At 47.4% G+C, this 20,769-nt stretch overlaps 1 protein-coding gene across 1 annotated transcript in view; it reads right to left on the bottom strand.

Moving 5' to 3' along the window:
- The window catches only part of mbtps2 (membrane-bound transcription factor peptidase, site 2), a 57,796-nt gene that overhangs the window by 23,056 nt on the left and 13,971 nt on the right, over window positions 1-20,769 (bottom strand). The window contains exons 7-8 of the mRNA XM_045711070.1: window positions 19,637-19,817; window positions 17,642-17,733 (exon numbers count right to left, since the gene is read on the bottom strand). Of these exons, the coding sequence (XP_045567026.1) occupies window positions 17,642-17,733; window positions 19,637-19,817 (273 nt within the window). The remainder of the gene's footprint in view (window positions 1-17,641; window positions 17,734-19,636; window positions 19,818-20,769) is intronic.

The raw sequence follows: 20,769 nt of genomic DNA, 5'->3' as shown, positions 1-20,769 counted from the left end.
ACTGTGAGGTCTACTACACCTGTTGTATTGAGCATTTCACTGTGAGGTCTACTACACCTGTTGTATTCAGCATTTCACTGTGAGGTCTACTACACCTGTTGTATTCAGCATTTCACTGTAAGGTCTACTACACCTGTTGTATTCAGCATTTCACTGTAAGGTCTACTACACTTGCTGTATTCGACGCATGTGACAAATAAACTTTGCTTTCATCTTTATTAGGCCTACTACGGGGGATAGAAGATTGACATAGGATAGTGACTTTGCTGTTTGAGAAAAAGTAAAATGTGGTACCATATTGAATAATACAGTAAGTTCTCTTCAAAGTACGCCTCGGGATTCGATCATGACGCACACAGTTGCATTAGTGATGTGCAGTTGGCGAACGATTCGTTCTTTTTTTAACAAATATTTTTACTGACTCGAGAGTCATGATTTGTTTTTCTGAGCGACTCATTCATTTCAGTCTTTCGTTTGACCTGCTAGTGCTGGCTCCAATGAGTCCTACAGCAGGATTAATACACGCTCCTAGTGATGGGAAGGTAAGGTTAGGAAAAGGGTTTGGGTTAGCTTAAATGCACACGATTGTCAAGAGAAAACTGATTACCAGTCTTTGCTTTGGGCAAAGGACGAACACAGTCCACCAGAACCCTGCTGAAATGTTAGTCAAAAGTAGGAATAGGCTGCAAAGGTGCGACCGGTACAGCCCGGTTCGGGTTTACCCGTCCGCTGGCAAACGCGACAGGATTTACAGTAAGCCACAACATCCTGTTTCAGATCAGACCAGAAGAAGTTAAGTAAGATATGGTCATACATCTTGTTGAGCTCAAGAGGGCCTGCCATACTACCATCGTGAGCCAACCTCTGTATCTCTTGTTGAAGTGCAATTGGAACGACAATTTGAGATACACTGGGACAATCGCCCTGCCTAGACGTGTCGCTATTTCCTTATTAGAACGTCAAAGAACCCCCCCCCCCCCACGAACTTCATCAAACTCGTCCTCTGGCCAGAAAGAGGGAAAAGGAAAACATATTTACTCTGTTCAGCAATCAGCTGCTTTCTAGAAATTGAAGTGTCAGCTGTAGGGTTCTACAAACGGTTCTACAAACTCGCTCACCTTTGAGGTTTTCAAAGGGGAGGTCAGCTCAGGAGAATTTCCCGAAATCAGGATCACCTATAAACGTCTCAGACAGATCGACCATGGTGGGATCGCTGACATCCTCAACATTAGACTTGCTTCTGGTGACTTTCTTAGACATAGCACGTGTAACGGCACATGATGGGAACACGCTAGTAGAGGTCGACCGGCATGGCCGATTAATTAGGGCTGATTTCAAGTTTTCATAACGATCGGTAATCGGCATTTTTGGACACCGATTATATTGCATTCCACAAGGAAACTGCGTGGCAGGCTGACCACCTGTTACGCGAGTGCAGCAAGGAGCCAAGGTAAGTTGCTAGCTGGCATTAAACTTATCTTATAAAAACAATCAATCAATCATAATCACTAGTTAACTACACATGGTTGATGATATTACTAGGTTAACTAGCTTGTCCTGCGCTGCATATAATCAATGCGGTGCCTGTTAATTTATCATCGAATCACAGCCTACTTCGCCAAACGGGTGACGATTTAACAAAGGCGCATTCGTGAAAAAAGCACAATCATTGCACGAATGTACCTAACCATAAACATCTTTTGCCTTTCTTAAAATCAGAAGAAGTATATTTTTTTAAACCTGCATATTTAGTTAAAAGAAATTCATGTTAGCAGGCAATATTAAACTAGGGAAATTGTGTCACATCTCTAGCATTCATTGCACGCGGAGTCAGGGTATATGCAACAGTTTGGGCCGCCTGGCTCGTTGCAAACTAATTTGCCAGAATTTTACATAATTATGACATAACATTGAAGGTTGTGTAATGTAACAGGAATATTTAGACTTATGGATGCCACCCGTTAGATAAAATACGGAACGGTGCCGTATTTCACTGAAAGAATAAACGTTTTGTTTCCGAAATGATAGGTCATTAATATGGTCAAATCCGGAAACTAAGGCTTGTATTTCTGTGTGTTTATTATAATTAAGTCTATGATTTGATATTTGAGAGCAGTCTGACTGAGCGGTGGTAGGCAGCAGCAGGCTCGTAAGCGTTCATTCAAACTTTACTGCATTTGCCAGTAGCTCTTAGCAATTTTTATTTTATTTTATTTATTTCACCTTTATTTAACCAGGTAGGCAAGTTGAGAACAAGTTCTCATTTACAATTGCGACCTGGCCAAGATAAAGCAAAGCAGTTCGACAACATACAAAAAACACAGAGTTACACATGGAGTAAAACAACATACAATCAATGAATGCAGTAGAAAAAAATAAAAAAATTAAAATAAATAAAAAATAAGACTATATACAATGTGAGCAAATGATGTGAGATAAGGGAGGTAAAGGCAAAAAAATGCCATGGTGACAAAGTAAATAAAGTATAGCAAGAAAAACACTGGAATGGTAGATTTGTAGTTTGAAGAAAGTTCAGAGATAAAATATAAATAATATGGTGCAAAGGAGCAAAATAAATAAAATAAATAAATACAGTAGGGGAAGAGGTAGTAGTTTGGGCTAAATTATAGACGGGCTATGTACAGGTGCAGTGATCTGTGAGCTGCTCTGACAGCTGGTGCTTAAAGCTAGTGAGGGAGATAAGTGTTTCCAGTTTCAGAGATTTTTGTAGTTCGTTCCAGTCATTGGCAGCAGAGAACTGGAAGGAGAGACGACCAAAGGAGGAGTTGGCTTTAGGGGTGACCAGAGAGATATACCTGCTGGAGCGCGTGCTACAGGTGGGTGCTGCTATGGTGACCAGTGAGCGGAGATAAGGGGGGACTTTACCTAGCAGGGTCTTGTAGATGACCTGGAGCCAATGTGTTTGGCGACGATTATGAAGCGAAGGCCAGCCAACGAGAGCGTACAGGTCGCAGTGGTGGGTAGTATATGGGGCTTTGGTGACAAAACGGATGGCACTGTGATAGACTGCATCCAGCTTGTTGAGTAGGGTATTGGAAGCTATTTTGTAAAAGACATCGCCGAAGTCGAGGATTGGTAGGATGGTCAGTTTTACGAGGGTATGTTTGGCAGCATGAGTGAAGGATGCTTTGTTGCGAAATAGGAAGCCAATTCGAGATTTCACTTTGGATTGGAGATGATTGATGTGAGTCAGGAAGGAGAGTTTACAGTCTAACCAGACACCTAGGTATTTGTAGTTGTCCACAAATTCTAAGTTAGAACCGTCCAGAGAAGTGATGCTTGACAGGCGGGCAGGTGCAGGCAGCGATCGGTTGAAGAGCATGCATTTAGTTTTACTTGTGTTTAGGAGCAGTTGGAGACCACGGAAGGAGAGTTGAATGGCATTGAAGCTCGTCTGGAGGGTTGTTAACACAGTGTCCAAAGAAGGGCCAGAAGTGTACAGAATGGTGTCGTCTGCGTAGAGGTGGATCAGAGATTCACCAGCAGCAAGAGCGACATCATTTATGTATACAGAGAAAAGAGTTGGCCCAAGAATTGAACCCTGTGGTACCCCCATAGAGACTGCCAGAGGTCCAGACAGTAGGCCCTCCGATTTGACACACTGAACTCTGTCAGAGAAGTAGTTGGTGAACCAGGCGACGCAATTGTTTGAGAAACCAAGGCTACTGAGTCTGCCGATGAGGATATGGTGATTAACAGAGTCAAAAGCTTTGGCCAGGTCAATGAATACGGCAGCACAGTATTGTTTCTTATCGATGGCGGTTACGATGTCGTTTAGGACCTTGAGCGTGGCTGAGGTGCACCCATGACCAGCTCTGAAACCAGATTGCATAGCGGAGAGGGTGCGGTGGGATTCGAAATGGTCGGTAATCTGTTTGTTGACTTGGCTTTCGAAGACCTTAGAAAGGCAGGGTAGGATGGATATAGGTCTGTAGCAATTTGGGTCAAGAGTGTCACCTCCTTTGAAGAGGGGGATGACAGCAGCTGCTTTCCAATCTATGGGAATCTCAGACGACACGAAAGAGAGGTTGAACAGGCTAGTAATAGGGGTTGCAATAATTTCGGCACATAATTTTAGAAAGAAACGGTCCAGATTGTCAAGCCCAGCTGATTTGTAGGGGTCTAGATTTTGCAGCTCTTTCAGAACATCAGCTGAATGGATTTGGGAGAAGGAGAAATGGGGGAGGCTTGGGCGAGTAGCTGTGGGGGGTGCAGTGCTGTTGAATGCAGTAGGGGTAGTTAGGTGGAAAGCATGGCCAGCCGTAGAAAAATGCTTATTGAAATTCTCAATTATAGTGGGCTTATCGGTGGTGACAGAGTTTCCTATCCTCAGTGCAGTGGGCAGTTGGGAGGAGGTGTTCTTATTCTCCATGGACTTTACAATGTCCCAGAACTTTTTAGAGTTGGAGTTGCACGAAGCGAATTTCTGTTTGAAAAAGCTAGCCTTGGCGTTTCTAACTGCCTGTGTGTATTGGTTTCTAACTTCCCTAAAAAGTTGCATATCGCGGGGGCAGTTCGATGCTAATGCAGAACACCATAGGATGTTTTTGTGTTGGTTAAGGGCAGTCAGGTCTGGGGAGAACCAAGGGCTATATCTGTTCCTGGTTCTAAATTTCTTGAAAGGGGCATGCTTATTTAAGATGGAGAGGAAGGCATTTAAAAAAAATAACCAGGCATCCTCTACTGACGGGATGAGGTCAATATCCTTCCAGGATACCAGGGCCAGGTCGAATAGAAAGGCTTGCTCGTTGAAATGTTTCAGGGAGCGTTTGACAGTGATGAGTGGAGGTCGTTTGACCGCTGACCCATTACGGGTACAGGCAATGAGGCAGTGATCACTGAGATCTTGGTTGAAAACAGCAGAGGTGTATTTAGAGGGCACGTTGGTTAGGATGATATCGATGAGGGTGCCAGTGTTTGCAGCTTTGGGGTTGTACCTGGTGGGTTCATTAATAATTTGTGTGAGATTGAGGGCATCAAGCTTGGATTGTAGGATGGCTGGGGTGTTAAGCATGTCCCAGTTTAGGTCACCTAGTAGCACGAGCTCTGAAGATAGATGGGGGGCAATCAGTTCACATATGGTGTCCAGAGCACAACTAGGGGCCGAGGGGGGTCTATAGCAGGCGGCAACGGTGAGAGACTTGTTTTTGGAGAGGTGGATTTTTAAAAGTAGAAGTTCAAATTGTTTGGGTACAGACCTGGATAGCAGGACAGAACTCTGCAGGCTATCTCTGCAGTAGATTGCAACACCGCCCCCTTTGGTCGTTCTATCTTGTCTGAAAACGTTGTAGTTAGGGATGAAGATTTCAGAGTTTTTGGTGGACTTCCTAAGCCAAGATTCAGACACAGCTAGGACATCCGGGTTGGCAGAGTGTGCTAAAGCAGTGAATAAAACAAACTTAGGGAGGAGGCTTCTAATGTTAACATGCATGAAACCAAGGTTATTACGGTTACAGAAGTCATCAAAGAGAGCGCCTGGGGAGTAGGGAGTGGAGCCAGGCACTGCAGGGCCTGGATTCACCTCTACATCCCCAGAGGAGCAGAGAAGAATAAGTATGAGGGTACGGCTAAAAGCTATAAGAATTGGTCGTCTGTGACGTCCAGAATAGAGAGAAAAAGGAGCAGGTTTCTGGGGGCGATAAAATAGCTTCAAGGTATAATGTACAGACAAAGGTATGGTGGGATGTGAGTACAGAGGAGGTAAACCTAGGCATTTAGTGATTATGAGAGAGATATTGTCTCTAGAAACATCATTGAAACCAGAAGATGTCATAGCATGTGTGGGTGGAGGAACTGAGAGGTTGGATAAGGTATAATGAGCAGGGCTAGAGGCTCTACAGTGAAATAAGCCAATAAACACTAACCAGAACAGCAATGGAGAAGGCATATTGACATTAAGGAGAGGCATGCTTAGCCGAGTGATCAAAGGGTCCAGTGAGATTCAGACAGCTAGCCGGGCCATAGGTAGCAAGCTGGTGGAAGATGGGAGGGAGGTCTGTTTTTAGCCACCTCGTGCGTTTCCGTCTGTGGGTTAGTGGGGTTCCGTGTGGAAGGGGGGACCAGTCCAAGTTGGCAAAATAGTTAGTTATAGTGGCCCAAGAAAAGTGTCCGATAGACCTATTCAGATCGCAGCCGAAAAGACAGCTTAACGATTAGCGGGCCGCAGATGGGCGATCAGGTTACGTCGTGACGGAGGGGCCAGTTGGATAACTCCCTCGGGCAGATAACGTCGGTGGTCCAGTCGTGAAGACCCGATGGGGCTCCGCATCGGCAGTAAAACGGGTCAGGATAGGTGAGTTGTAGCCCAGGAGACACTTCAGCTGGCTAGCTCAGGAATAGCCCAGGAGTGGCTGACGGAACTCTTCAGCTGGCTAGCTGGCTAGCTCCGTAATAATGTGTGTTAATTCCGTGACCGACGTTGCCAATAGTCACTCAGGTAGCAGCTAGTTAGCTGCAAGATCCAGGTGTAAATGTCCAGAGCCTGCGGTAGAAATCGGGGAAAGGAGAGAGAATAGGTCCGGTATGCTCTGGTCTGAGTCGCGCTGTACAAAAACTGCCGATAGCTATTCGAGCTAATGGATAGCTGAGGACAGCTAACCGTGGCTAGCTGAACTTCAACGTTAGCCAGTGAAAATGGCTAAAGACTTGCTAGCTTCTGTTGTGGAATTTAGATGAGGTAAATAATACTTTATTTTTTAAATTGGTGAGGCGGGTTGCAGGAGAGTGCTTTGAGGTTGAGTATTTAGAATTTAAAAAAAAATATATATATATATATATATATATATATATATATATATAAAGATAAGTGAAGAAAAAAAAAAAAAGTAAATATATATATATACACGGGACACGACAAGAGGAGGGTAGAGGACGTCTGAACTGCTACGCCATCTTGGAAAAAAAGTTTGATGTTTGATGTACAGAGCTGTTTATAACTTATGACAAGCCTATCAACTCCCGAGATTAGGCTGGCAATACTAAAGTGCCTATTAGAACATCCAATAGTCAAAGGTATATTGAAATACAAATGGTAGAGAGAACTAGTCGACGCGTCATAATTCCTATTATAACTGCAACCTAATATTTCTTTGATGGGAATATTGAATCACCAGCTTTCATATGTTCTGAGCAAGGAACTTAAACGTTAGCTTTTTTACATGGCACATACTGCACTTTTACTTTCTTCTCCAACACTGTGTTTTTGCATTATTTAAACCAAATTGAGCATGTTTCATTATTTATTTCAGACTAAATAGATTTTATTTATATATTATATTAAGTTAAAAATAAGTGTTCATTGTTCATTCAGTATTGTTGTAATTGTCATTATTACAAATAAAAATAAAAATACATTTTTAATAAAAATCATCCGATGAATCCGTATAGGCTTTTTTGGTCCTCCAATAAATCGGTTTCGGCGTTGAAAGACCATAATTAGTCGACCTCTACACGCTAGGGTTCTGATAACTCTGGGTTCCATACAAACAACAAGATTTGGCACAAACTTCCCTCCAGCCAAATCGTTTCCGAAAACGAATGAGAGCCCCCCTTCACCGTTAGAAAATGACTGATAGCTTGCAGTAGGAGGTGACTTATCTTGATTGCTTTTTGCGTAGGGATAACTACTGGGTGCCTTGTTATGTGAAAGTAGTTTTGTGTGTCAACACAAACTCATCTGCAAGAACTATAGCTTTATCAAGAGTGAGATCATTGTGCTCAAAAAAGTAGGTAGGAAGCCTTTTCATGAAGCCAATTCTAGAACTGCTGGAGAAGTGTCTTTAAATCCTCAAAGTCCTTGACCTCTTGAGAACACCAAGCAATGATCAAAAAGACATGCTAATTCTCTTGCGAACTCAACATGGCTTTGTGATTGTCTTTCGTAATTTACGGAACTATTGTCTGTAAGCCTCTGGGATCAACTCGTAACCCAAAGGATAGCAGCTTTAACAGTGTCATAATCTTAAATCTGGTCAACAGATAAAGCAGATTATACTTTCTGAACTTTTCCCACAAGAACACTTTGGAGGACGTGGCAATCCGCTCAAACAGTAAAATATACATCCATCTCCTTCTCGTTGAAAGGTGGTACAAGCCAGCTGTTCTGATCAAGATCAAACTCTGTTGAGGGTGCAGCATGGCCTGACTGGGTTCAGAGTGCAGCATGGCCTGACTGGGTTCAGAGTGCAGCATGGCCTGACTGGGTTCAGAGTGCAGCATGGCCTGACTGGGTTCAGAGTGCAGCATGGCCTGACTGGGCTCAGAGTGCAGCATGGCCTGACTGGGTTCAGAGTGCAGCATGGCCTGACTGGGTTCAGAGTGCAGCATGGCCTGACTGGGTTCAGAGTGCAGCATGGCCTGACTGGGTTCAGAGTGCAGCATGGCCTGACTGGGTTCAGAGTGCAGCATGGCCTGACTGGGTTCAGAGTGCAGCATGGCCTGACTGGGTTCAGAGTGCAGCATGGCCTGACTGGGTTCAGAGTGCAGCATGGCCTGACTGGGTTCAGAGTGCAGCATGGCCTGACTGGGTTCAGAGTGCAGCATGGCCTGACTGGGTTCAGAGTGCAGCATGGCCTGACTGGGTTCAGAGTGCAGCATGGCCTGACTGGGTTGAAACGTTCTTGTTGTTCTAGTGTGGCTGCACGTTCCCTTTCCATCCTCCTCCACCAAAGCAGTAAAGACTAACTTCTTGACTACTGCTTTCTAGTCAGCACCTGCAACTTTGATGTCATAATGCTTTGCAATGACGAGCAGAGTCACCTTCATACATTCATCTAGCATCTCCCATGTAGAGTTTTCACAAATGCTTCCAACTTAAAGTCCATGGTTTTTATTTATTTTATAAGCCTGTGTGTTTATGCAAGATGATTCCACCCATCTTGTAACCCTTCAAGGTGGATGTCAGTGACAAACTCTACCACAAAAGTGTATTTTGAACACTCAAATATCTGAGCACAGCAGAGCTTCAGAGAAGGTGATTAGAGATATTAACATACTAATGGGAAACAATTCCCGGATGAGCCCCCATTTTGTTACGCTCCCCAACAAGAAAACCAAATAATGTCACTGAAACAGAAGGGAGAAATAACACAGACTCACTGACAACAACCACCATGAAACAGGTGGGGTTGTAGGTGTTCTGAAAGACACTATGGGGGGGGGGTGTCCCCTGTTCTGAGAGACACTATGGGGGTGTCCCCTGTTCTGAGAGACACTATGGGGGTGTCCCCTGTTCTGAGAGACACTATGGGGGTGTCCCCTGTTCTGAAAGACACTATGGGGGGTGTCCCCTGTTCTGAAAGACACTATGGGGGGGTGTCCCCTGTTCTGAAAGACACTATGGGGGTGTCCCCTGTTCTGAGAGACACTATGGGGGTGTCCCCTGTTCTGAGAGACACTATGAGGGTGTCCCCTGTTCTGAGAGACACTATGGGGGTGTCCCCTGTTCTGAAAGACACTATGGGGGTGTCCCCTGTTCTGAAAGACACTATGGGGGGGTGTCCCCTGTTCTGAAAAACACTATGGGGGGGTGTCCCCTGTTCTGAAAGACACTATGGGGGGGTGTCAAGTTCTGAAAAACACTATGGGGGGGTGTCCCCTGTTCTGAAAGACACTATGGGGGTGTCCCCTGTTCTGAAAGACACTATGGGGGTGTCCCCTGTTCTGAAAGACACTATGGGGGTGTCCCCTGTTCTGAAAGACACTATGGGGGTGTCCCCTGTTCTGAGAGACACTATGGGGGTGTCCCCTGTTCTGAGAGACACTATGGGGTGTCCCCTGTTCTGAAATACACTCATGGGGGTGTCCCCTGTTCTGAAATACACTCATGGGGGTGTCCCCTGTTCTGAAAGACACTATGAGGGTGTCCCCTGTTCTGAAAGACACTATGGGGGTGTCCCCTGTTCTGAAAGACACTATGGGGGTGTCCCCTGTTCTGAGAGACACTATGGGGGTGTCCCCTGTTCTGAGAGACACTATGGGGGGGGTGTCCCCTGTTCTGAGAGACACTATGGGGGTGTCCCCTGTTCTGAGAGACACTATGGGGGGTGTCCCCTGTTCTGAAAGACACTATGGGGGGGTGTCCCCTGTTCTGAAAGACACTATGGGGGTGTCCCCTGTTCTGAAAGACACTATGGGGGTGTCCCCTGTTCTGAAAAACACTATGGGGGGTGTCAAGTTCTGAAAAACACTATGGGGGGGTGTCCCCTGTTCTGAAAGACACTATGGGGGGGGGTGTCCCCTGTTCTGAAAGACACTATGGGGGGTTGTCCCCTGTTCTGATAGACACTATGGGGTGTCCCCTGTTCTGATAGACACTATGGGGGGTGTCCCCTATTCTGAAAGACACTATGGGGGGGTGTCCCCTGTTCTGAAAGACTATGGGGGTGGTGCCCCTGTTCTGAAAGACACTATGGGGGGGTTGTCCCCTGTTCTGATAGACACTATGGGGTGTCCCCTGTTCTGATAGACACTATGGGGGGTGTCCCCTATTCTGAAAGACACTATGGGGGGTGTCCCCTGTTCTGAAAGACACTATGGGGGTGTCCCCTGTTCTGAAAGACACTATGGGGGGCTATCCCCTGTTCTGAAAGACACTATGGGGGTGTCCCTTGTTTTGAAAGACACTATGGGGGTGTCCCCTGTTCTGAAAAACACTCTGGGGTTGTCCCCTGTTCTGATAGACACTATGGGGGGTTGTCCCCTGTTCTGATAGACACTATGGGGGTGTCCCCTGTTCTGATAGACACTATGGGGGGGTGTCCCCTGTTCTGATAGACACTATGGGGGGGGTGTCCCCTGTTCTGAAAAACACTATGGGGGTGGTGTCCCCTGTTCTGAAAGACACTATGGGGGGGGTGTCCCCTGTTCTGAAAGACACTATGGGGGTGTCCCCTGTTCTGAAAGACACTATGGGGGTGTCCCCTGTTCTGAGAGACACTATGGGGGGGGGTGGTGTCCCCTGTTCTGAAAGACACTATGGGGGGCTGTCCCCTGTTCTGAAAGACACTATGGGGGGCTATCCCCTGTTCTGAAAGACACTATGGGGGTGTCCCTTGTTTTGAAAGACACTATGGGGGTGTCCCCTGTTCTGAAAAACACTATGGGGTTGTCCCCTGTTCTGATAGACACTATGGGGGGTTGTCCCCTGTTCTGATAGACACTATGGGGGGGTGTCCCCTGTTCTGAAAAACACTATGGGGGGTGGTGTCCCCTGTTCTGAAAGACACTATGGGGGGTGTCCCCTGTTCTGAAAGACACTATGGGGGTGTCCCCTGTTCTGAAAGACACTATGGGGGTGTCCCCTGTTCTGAGAGACACTATGGGGGGTGTCCCCTGTTCTGAGAGACACTATGGGGGGTGTCCCCTGTTCTGAGAGACACTATGGGGGGGTGTCCCTGTTCTGAAAGACACTATGGGGGGGTGTCCCCTGTTCTGAAAGACACTATGGGGGTGGTGTCCCCTGTTCTGAAAGACACTATGTGGGTGGTGTCCCCTGTTCTGAAAGACACTATGGGGGGCTATCCCCTGTTCTGAAAGACACTATGGGGGTGTCCCTTGTTTTGAAATACACTATGGGGGTGTCCCCTGTTCTGAAAAACACTATGGGGGTGTCCCCTGTTCTGAAAAAACACTATGGGGGGGGGGTGTCCCCTGTTCTGAAAGACACTATGGGGGGTTGTCCCCTGTTCTGATAGACACTATGGGGGGTGTCCCCTGTTCTGAGAGACACTATGGGGGGTGTCCCCTGTTCTAAAAGACACTATGGGGGGGTGTCCCCTGTTCTGAAAGACACTATGGGGGGGGGTGTCCCCTGTTCTAAAAGACACTATGGGGGGGTGTCCCCTGTTCTGAGAGACACTATGGGGGTGTCCCCTGTTCTGAGAGACACTATGGGGGGGTGTCCCCTGTTCTGAGAGACACTATGGGGGTGGGTGTCCCCTGTTCTGAAAGACACTATGGGGGTGTCCCTTGTTCTGATAGACACTATGGGGGGGTGTCCCCTGTTCTGAAAGACACTATGGGGGGGTGTCCCCTGTTCTGAAAGACACTATGGGGGGGGTGTCCCCTGTTCTGAAAGACACTATGGGGGGTGTCCCCTGTTCTGAAAGACACTATGGGGGGTGTCCCCTGTTCTGAAAGACACTATGGGGGTGTCCCCTGTTCTGAAAGACACTATGGGGGTGTCCCCTGTTCTGAAAGACACTATGGGGGGGTGTCCCCTGTTCTGAAAGACACTATGGGGGGGTGTCCCCTGTTCTGAAAGACACTATGGGGGGTGTCCCCTGTTCTGAAAGACACTATGGGGGGGTGTCCCCTGTTCTGAAAGACACTATGGGGGTGTCCCCTGTTCTGAAAGACACTATGGGGGGGTGTCCCCTGTTCTGAAAGACACTATGGGGGGGGTGTCCCCTGTTCTGAAAGACACTATGGGGGGGTGTCCCCTGTTCTGAAAGACACTATGGGGGGGTGTCCCCTGTTCTGAAAGACACTATGGGGGGGTGTCCCCTGTTCTGAAAGACACTATGGGGGGGTGTCCCCTGTTCTGAAAGACACTCACCATGAGACCCACTAAGAGGAAAACAAAAGAAAAACCCATAAACTTAAAGACAGGAAGCAAATCAAAAAGGTGGAGCAAAACGAAAAACAGGGAAGATCAGATAAAGGATTGTTTTTCTAGAAATCAAATGGGGAGAGCCAACTAAAGATGGTGACCTTCTACCTCTCTCAAGGCAACTGGAGCACTGGGCCAGCCAATAGAAACCTGTGGCAGCACAGCTGAAACACCTTCCGACGAAAGAGATGGACAAGCCAGCACAGGTGTAGCATTTACTGACTAATGAGGTGACACCAATCAGTGTGCTAAAACCTGTAACAGCTAGGAGGAGGGAATTATAATATTATATTCTGCCCAAGGGCACAGCGGCAACTTTAGCAGCAAGCTAAAGCTACCCCTACAGACATCCCCTGCATGCCGAGGTCTACCCCTACAGACATCCCCTGCATGCCGAGCTCTACCCCTACAGACATCCCCTGCATGCCGAGGTCTACCCCTACAGACATCCCCTGCATGCCGAGGTCTACCCCTACAGACATCCCCTGCATGTCAGGTAGCCGAGGTCTACCCCTACAGACATCCCCTGCATGTCAGGTAGCCGAGGTCTACCCCTACAGACATCCCCTGCATGTCAGGTAGCCGAGGTCTACCCCTACAGACATCCCCTGCATGCCGAGGTCTACCCCTACAGACATCCCCTGCATGCCGAGGTCTACCCCTACAGACATCCCCTGCATGTCAGGTAGCCGAGGTCTACCCCTACAGACATCCCCTGCATGTCAGGTAGCCGAGGTCTACTTCTATGCGTAATCAGGTGCGTGTCCTGACTCAATACTAGCAGGAGCGCTACAAACAAAACACAATGAATAAATTGACAACTTGTAAATGGAATGAAATAAACCAAAACTTGTTTCTCACAAGGGTAGCCTAGGTTGTGAGCTCTCACAAACAACCTGTCCACTCCTACAATGACAACGGTAAACGACTGTAATAATAATAATAATAATAATATATTGAATGCATTAACAGAAATTACCATAACCAAACAAACATTGTAGAGAAATGACGGTGATTAAGGCTAAATGTAATACTGCTGATGTACACGGAGTGGACAAAACATTAAGAACACCTTCCTAATATTGAGTTTCAACCCCTTTTGCCCTCAGAACAGCTTCAATTTGTTAAGTTACGAACTCTACAAGGTGTTGAAGCGTTTCCACAGGGATGCTGGTCCATGTTGACTCCAGGGAAGCTGGTCCATGTTGACTCCAGGGAAGCTGGTCCATGTTGACTCCAGGGAAGCTGGTCCATGTTGACCCCAATGCTTCCCACAGTTGTGTCCAGTTGGCTGGATGTCCTTTGGGTGGTGGACCATTCTTGATACATACAGGAAACTACCGAGCATGAAAAACCCAGCAGCGTTGCAGTTCTTGACATAATGCGGTGCACCTGGCACCTACTACGATACCCCGTTCACCTACCACCATACCCCGTTCACCTACTACCATACCCCGTTCACCTACTACCCCGTTCACCTACTACCATACCCCGTTCACCTACTACCCCGTTCACCTACTACCATACCCCGTTCACCTACTACCATACCCCGTTCACCTACCACCATACCCCGTTCACCTACCACCATACCCCGTTCACCTACTACCATACCCCGTTCACCTACTACCATACCCCGTTCACCTAATACCATACCCCGTTCACCTACTACCATACCCCGTTCACCTAATACCATACCCCGTTCACCTAATACCATACCCCGTTCACCTACCACCATACCCCGTTCACCTACCACCATACCCCGTTCACCTACCACCATACCCCGTTCACCTACTACCCGTTAACCTACTACCATACCCCGTTCACCTATTACCATACCCCGTTCACCTACTACCCCGTGACCCTACCACCATACCCCGTTCACCTACCACCATACCCCGTTCACCTACATACCATACCCCGTTCACCAACTACCATACCCCGTTCACCTACTACCATACCCCGTTCACCTAATACCATACCCCGTTCACCTAATACCATACCCCGTTCACCTAATACCATACCCCGTTCACCTATTACCATACCCCGTTCACCTACTACCCGTGACCCTACCACCATACCCCGTTCACCTACCACCATACCCCGTTCACCTACATACCATACCCCGTTCACCAACTACCATACCCCGTTCACCTACTACCATACCCCGTTCACCTAATACCATACCCCGTTCACCTAATACCATACCCCGTTCACCTACCACCATACCCCGTTCACCTACTACCCGTTCACCTACCACCATACCCCGTTCAACCTACTACCATACCCCGTTCACCTACCACCATACCCCGTTAACCTACTACCATACCCCGTTCACCTATTACCATACCCCGTTCACCTACTACCCCGTTACCCTACCACCATACCCCGTTCACCTACCACCATACCCCGTTCACCTACCACCATACCCCGTTCACCTACCACCATACCCCGTTCACTTACCACCATACCCCTGTTCACCTACCACCATACCCCGTTACCTACCACCATACCCCGTTCACCTACTACCCCGTTCACCTACCCCCATACCCCGTTCACCTACTACCCCGTTTACCTACTACCCCGTTTACCTACCACCATACCCCGTTCACCTACTACCATACCCCGTTCACCTACCACCATACCCCGTTCACCTACCACCATACCCCGTTCACCTACTACCCCGTTCACCTACTACCATACCCCGTTCACCTACTACCCCGTCTCACCTACTACCCCGTTTACCTACTACCCCGTTTACCTACCACCATACCCCGTTCACCTACTACCATACCCCGTTCACCTAATACCATACCCCGTTCACCTAATACCATACCCCGTTCACCTACCACCATACCCCGTTCACCTACCACCATACCCCGTTCACCTACTACCCGTTCACCTACCACCATACCCCGTTCACCTACCCACCATACCCCGTTCACCTACCACCATACCCCGTTCACCTACTACCCCGTTAACCTACTACCATACCCCGTTCACCTAATACCATACCCCGTTCACCTACTACCCCGTTACCCTACCACCATACCCCGTTCACCTACTACCCCGTTCACCTACTACCATACCCCGTTCACCTACTACCCCGTTCACCTACTACCCCGTTTACCTACTACCCCGTTTACCTACCACCATACCCCGTTCACCTACTACCCGTTCACCTACCACCATACCCCGTTCACCTACCCACCATACCCCGTTCACCTACCACCATACCCCGTTCACCTACTACCCCGTTAACCTACTACCATACCCCGTTCACCTATTACCATACCCCGTTCACCTACTACCCCGTTACCCTACCACCATACCCCGTTCACCTACTACCATACCCCGTTCACCTACCACCATACCCCGTTCACCTACCACCATACCCCGTTCACCTACCACCATACCCCATTCACCTACCACCATACCCCATTCACCTACCACCATACCCCGTTCACCTACTACCATACCCCGTTCACCTACTACCCCGTTCACCTACTACCATACCCCGTTCACCTACTACCATACCCCGTTCACCTACCACCATACCCCGTTCACCTACTACCCCGTTCACCTACCACCATACCCCGTTCACCTACTACCCCGTTTACCTACTACCCCGTTTACCTACCACCATACCCCGTTCACCTACTACCATACCCCGTTCACCTAATACCATACCCCGTTCACCTAATACCATACCCCGTTCACCTACCACCATACCCCGTTTCACCTACCACCATACCCCGTTCACCTACTACCCCGTTCACCTACTACCATACCCCGTTCACCTACTACCCCGTTCACCTACTACCCCGTTCACCTACTACCCCGTTTACCTACTACCATACCCCGTTAACCTACTACCATACCCCATTCACCTACTACCATACCCCGTTCACCTACTACCCCGTTAACTTACCACCGTACCCCGTTCACCTACCACCATACCCCGTTCACCTACCACCATACCCCGTTCACCTACTACCCCGTTCACCTACTACCATACCCCGTTCACCTACTACCATACCCCGTTCACCTACTACCATACACCGTTCACCTACTACCATACCCCGTTCACCTACTACCCCGTTAACCTACCACCATACCCCGTTCACCTACTACCCCATTCACCTACCACCATACTGTGCCTATTGGACTGTTCCTATTGGACTGTTCCTATTGGACTGTACCTATTGGACTGTACCTATTGGACTGTGCCTATTGGACTGTACCTAAATGGGGTCAGCCCTATGTGTGTGTGTGTGTTTGTTTGCTTGCTTGTGCGTCTGTTTGTGCGTCTCACCTCCTTGTCCTGTAGTTTGGTGTAGGAGAAGCAAAGATCAGACTGACTGTTGTTACTACTACCCCGTTCACCTACTACCATACCCCGTTCACCTACTACCCCGTTCACCTACTACCCCGTTTACCTACTACCCCGTTTACCTACTACCATACCCCGTTCACCTACTACCATACCCCGTTAACCTACTACCATACCCCGTTAACCTACTACCATACCCCGTTCACCTACTACCCCGTTAACTTACCACCGTACCCCGTTCACCTACCACCATACCCCGTTCACCTACCACCATACCCCGTTCACCTACTACCCCGTTCACCTACTACCATACCCCGTTCACCTACTACCATACCCCGTTCACCTACTACCATACACCGTTCACCTACTACCATACACCGTTCACCTACTACCATACCCCGTTCACCTACTACCCCGTTAACCTACCACCATACCCCGTTCACCTACCACCATACCCCGTTCACCTACTACCCCATTCACCTACCACCATACTGTGCCTATTGGACTGTTCCTATTGGACTGTTCCTATTGGACTGTACCTATTGGACTGTACCTATTGGACTGTACCTATTGGACTGTGCCTATTGGACTGTGCCTATTGGACTGTACCTAAATGGGGTCAGCCCTATGTGTGTGTGTGTGTTTGTTTGCTTGCTTGTGCGTCTGTTTGTGCGTCTCACCTCCTTGTCCTGTAGTTTGGTGTAGGAGAAGCAAAGATCAGACTGACTGTTGTTACTGCAGCATTCTATAGAAGTATCCAGCCTCCTGTAGACTACAGGGAGAAATCAGACCAGACTGTTGTTACTGCAGCATTCTATAGAAGTATCCATCCTCCTGTAGACTACAGGGAGAGATCAGACTGTTGTTACTGCAGCATTCTATAGAAGTATCCATCCTCCTGTAAACTACAGGGAGAAATCAGACTGTTGTTACTGCAGCATTCTATAGAAGTATCCAGCCTCCTGTAAACTACAGGGAGAGATCAGACAGACTGTTGTTACTGCAGCATTCTATAGAAGTATCCAGCCTCCTGTAAACTACAGGGAGAGATCAGACAGACTGTTGTTAATGCAGCATTCTATAGAAGTATCCATCCTCCTGTAGACTACAGGGAGAGATCAGACTGTTGTTAATGCAGCATTCTATAGAAGTATCCAGCCTCCTGTAGACTACAGGGAGAAATCAGACCAGACTGTTGTTACTGCAGCATTCTATAGAAGTACCAACCTCCTGTAAACTACAGGGAGAAATCAGACCAGACTGTTGTTACTGCAGCATTCTATAGAAGTATCCAACCTCCTGTAGACTACAGGGAGAAATCAGATTGTTGTTACTGCAGCATTCTATAGAAGTATCCAGCCTCCTGTAAACTACAGGGAGAGATCAGACAGACTGTTGTTAATGCAGCATTCTATAGAAGTATCCATCCTCCTGTAGACTACAGGGAGAAATCAGATCAGACTGTTGTTAATGCAGCATTCTATAGAAGTATCCAGCCTCCTGTAAACTACAGGGAGAAATCAGATCAGACTGTTGTTAATGCAGCATTCTATAGAAGTATCCAGCCTCCTGTAGACTACAGGGAGAGATCAGACAGACTGTTGTTAATGCAGCATTCTATAGAAGTATCCATCCTCCTGTAGACTACAGGGAGAGATCAGATCAGACTGTTGTTACTGCAGCATTCTATAGAAGTATCCATCCTCCTGTAAACTACAGGGAGAGATCAGACTGTTGTTACTGCAGCATTCTATAGAAGTATCCAGCCTCCTGTAGACTACAGGGAGAAATCAGACTGTTGTTACTGCAGCATTCTATAGAAGTATCCATCCTCCTGTAGACTACAGGGAGAAATCAGACTGTTGTTACTGCAGCATTCTATAGAAGTATCCAGCCTCCTGTAAACTACAGGGAGAGATCAGACAGACTGTTGTTACTGCAGCATTCTATAGAAGTATCCAGCCTCCTGTAAACTACAGGGAGAGATCAGACAGACTGTTGTTAATGCAGCATTCTATAGAAGTATCCATCCTCCTGTAAACTACAGGGAGAGATCAGACAGACTGTTGTTAATGCAGCATTCTATAGAAGTACCAACCTCCTGTAAACTACAGGGAGAAATCAGACCAGACTGTTGTTACTGCAGCATTCTATAGAAGTATCCAACCTCCTGTAGACTACAGGGAGAAATCAGATTGTTGTTACTGCAGCATTCTATAGAAGTATCCAGCCTCCTGTAAACTACAGGGAGAGATCAGACCAGACTGTTGTTACTGCAGCATTCTATAGAAGTATCCAGCCTCCTGTAAACTACAGGGAGAAATCAGACCAGACTGTTGTTACTGCAGCATTCTATAGAAGTACCAACCTCCTGTAGACTACAGGAAGAGGAGGGAGAGGACAGAGACAAACAGAGGAAGAGGAAAGTGAGAGAGCGAGAGGAGAGAGTGAAAGAGAGGCATTAGTAACATTGGTGTGTGTGGGGACACAGTATTCAGTGTGTGTGTGTGTGTGTGTGTGTGTGTGTGTGTGTGTGTGTGTGTGTGTGTGTGTGTGTGTGTGTGTGTGTGTGTGTGTACCTCGACCGTGGGCCCAGCTGGGTTGCAGTGTGTGTGTGGGGACACAGTATCCAGTCTGAGGTGTGTGTGTGTGTGTGTGTGTGTGTGTGTGTGTACCTCGACCGTGGGCCCAGCTGGGTTGCAGGGTGTGTGTGGGGACGCAGTATCCAGTCTGAGGGGTGTGTGTGAGGGTTGTGAGACAGGAGTTCCAGTCCTCTACTGTTCTGACGTCACAATCCTCCAGCCCCGTCACCATGTCACCTACTGACAGACCTCTAGGACCATCTGCAGGAGAGCCCTGACACACACACACACACACACACACACACACACACACACACACACACACACACACACACACACACACAGAGTTAAACACTAGATTGTTACCTTACAAGAGGGCTAAACCAGCTTGTTCACACAAACACACTAGAGCTGGGACAATTAACTGAAAATGATCGACACAGGAATTTTGCTGATATGGTTCATTAGAAGTAGTCGATACTAGAGAAATGTCAAGTTTGAAATGAAATACGTTTGCTAATCTGGGGAATTGTTAAATGGGACAAATGATGGCTTCACACTACCAGTAGTAGTTCAAAGGATAATAAAAACCCTGGTGCACATTCATGTTAGAAACTTAACGTTCTATTTATTATTATCGTATCAATTCAGCTCTTAACCTGTTAGGGCTAGGGGGCAGCATTTGCACGTCTGGATAAAAAAAATGTACCCGATTTAATCTGGTTACTAATCCTACCCAGTAACTAGAATATGCATATACTTATTATATATGGATAGAAAACACTCTAAAGTTTCTAAAACTGTTTGAATGGTGTCTGTGAGTATAACAGAACTCATTTGGCAGGCAAAACCCTGAGACATTTTCTGACAGGAAGTGGATACCTGATGTGTTGTATTACCTTTAAACCTATCCCATTGAAAAACACAGGGGCTGAGGAATATTTTGGCACTTCCTATTGCTTCCACTAGATGTCACCAGCCTTTACAAAGTGTTTTGAGTCTTCTGGAGGGAGATCTGACGGAACAAGAGCCATGGAACGATGATGTCCCATTAGACACCTGGCGCGCGAGTTCATGTTGGGTACCCTCGTTCCAATACGTTATAAAAGAGTATGCATTCGTCCACCTTGAATATTATTCATGTTCTGGTTAAAAAAGGCCCTAATGATTCATGCTATACAACGTTTGACATGTTTGAACGAACGGAAATATATTTTTTCCCCTCG

The sequence above is a fragment of the Salmo salar genome, chromosome ssa29, assembly GCF_905237065.1.
Source record: "Salmo salar chromosome ssa29, Ssal_v3.1, whole genome shotgun sequence".
NCBI classification, from domain to species: Eukaryota; Metazoa; Chordata; class Actinopteri; order Salmoniformes; family Salmonidae; genus Salmo; species Salmo salar.
Note: the sequence above shows the minus strand (reverse complement) of the source record. Positions and strands in the feature narration are given on the sequence as shown.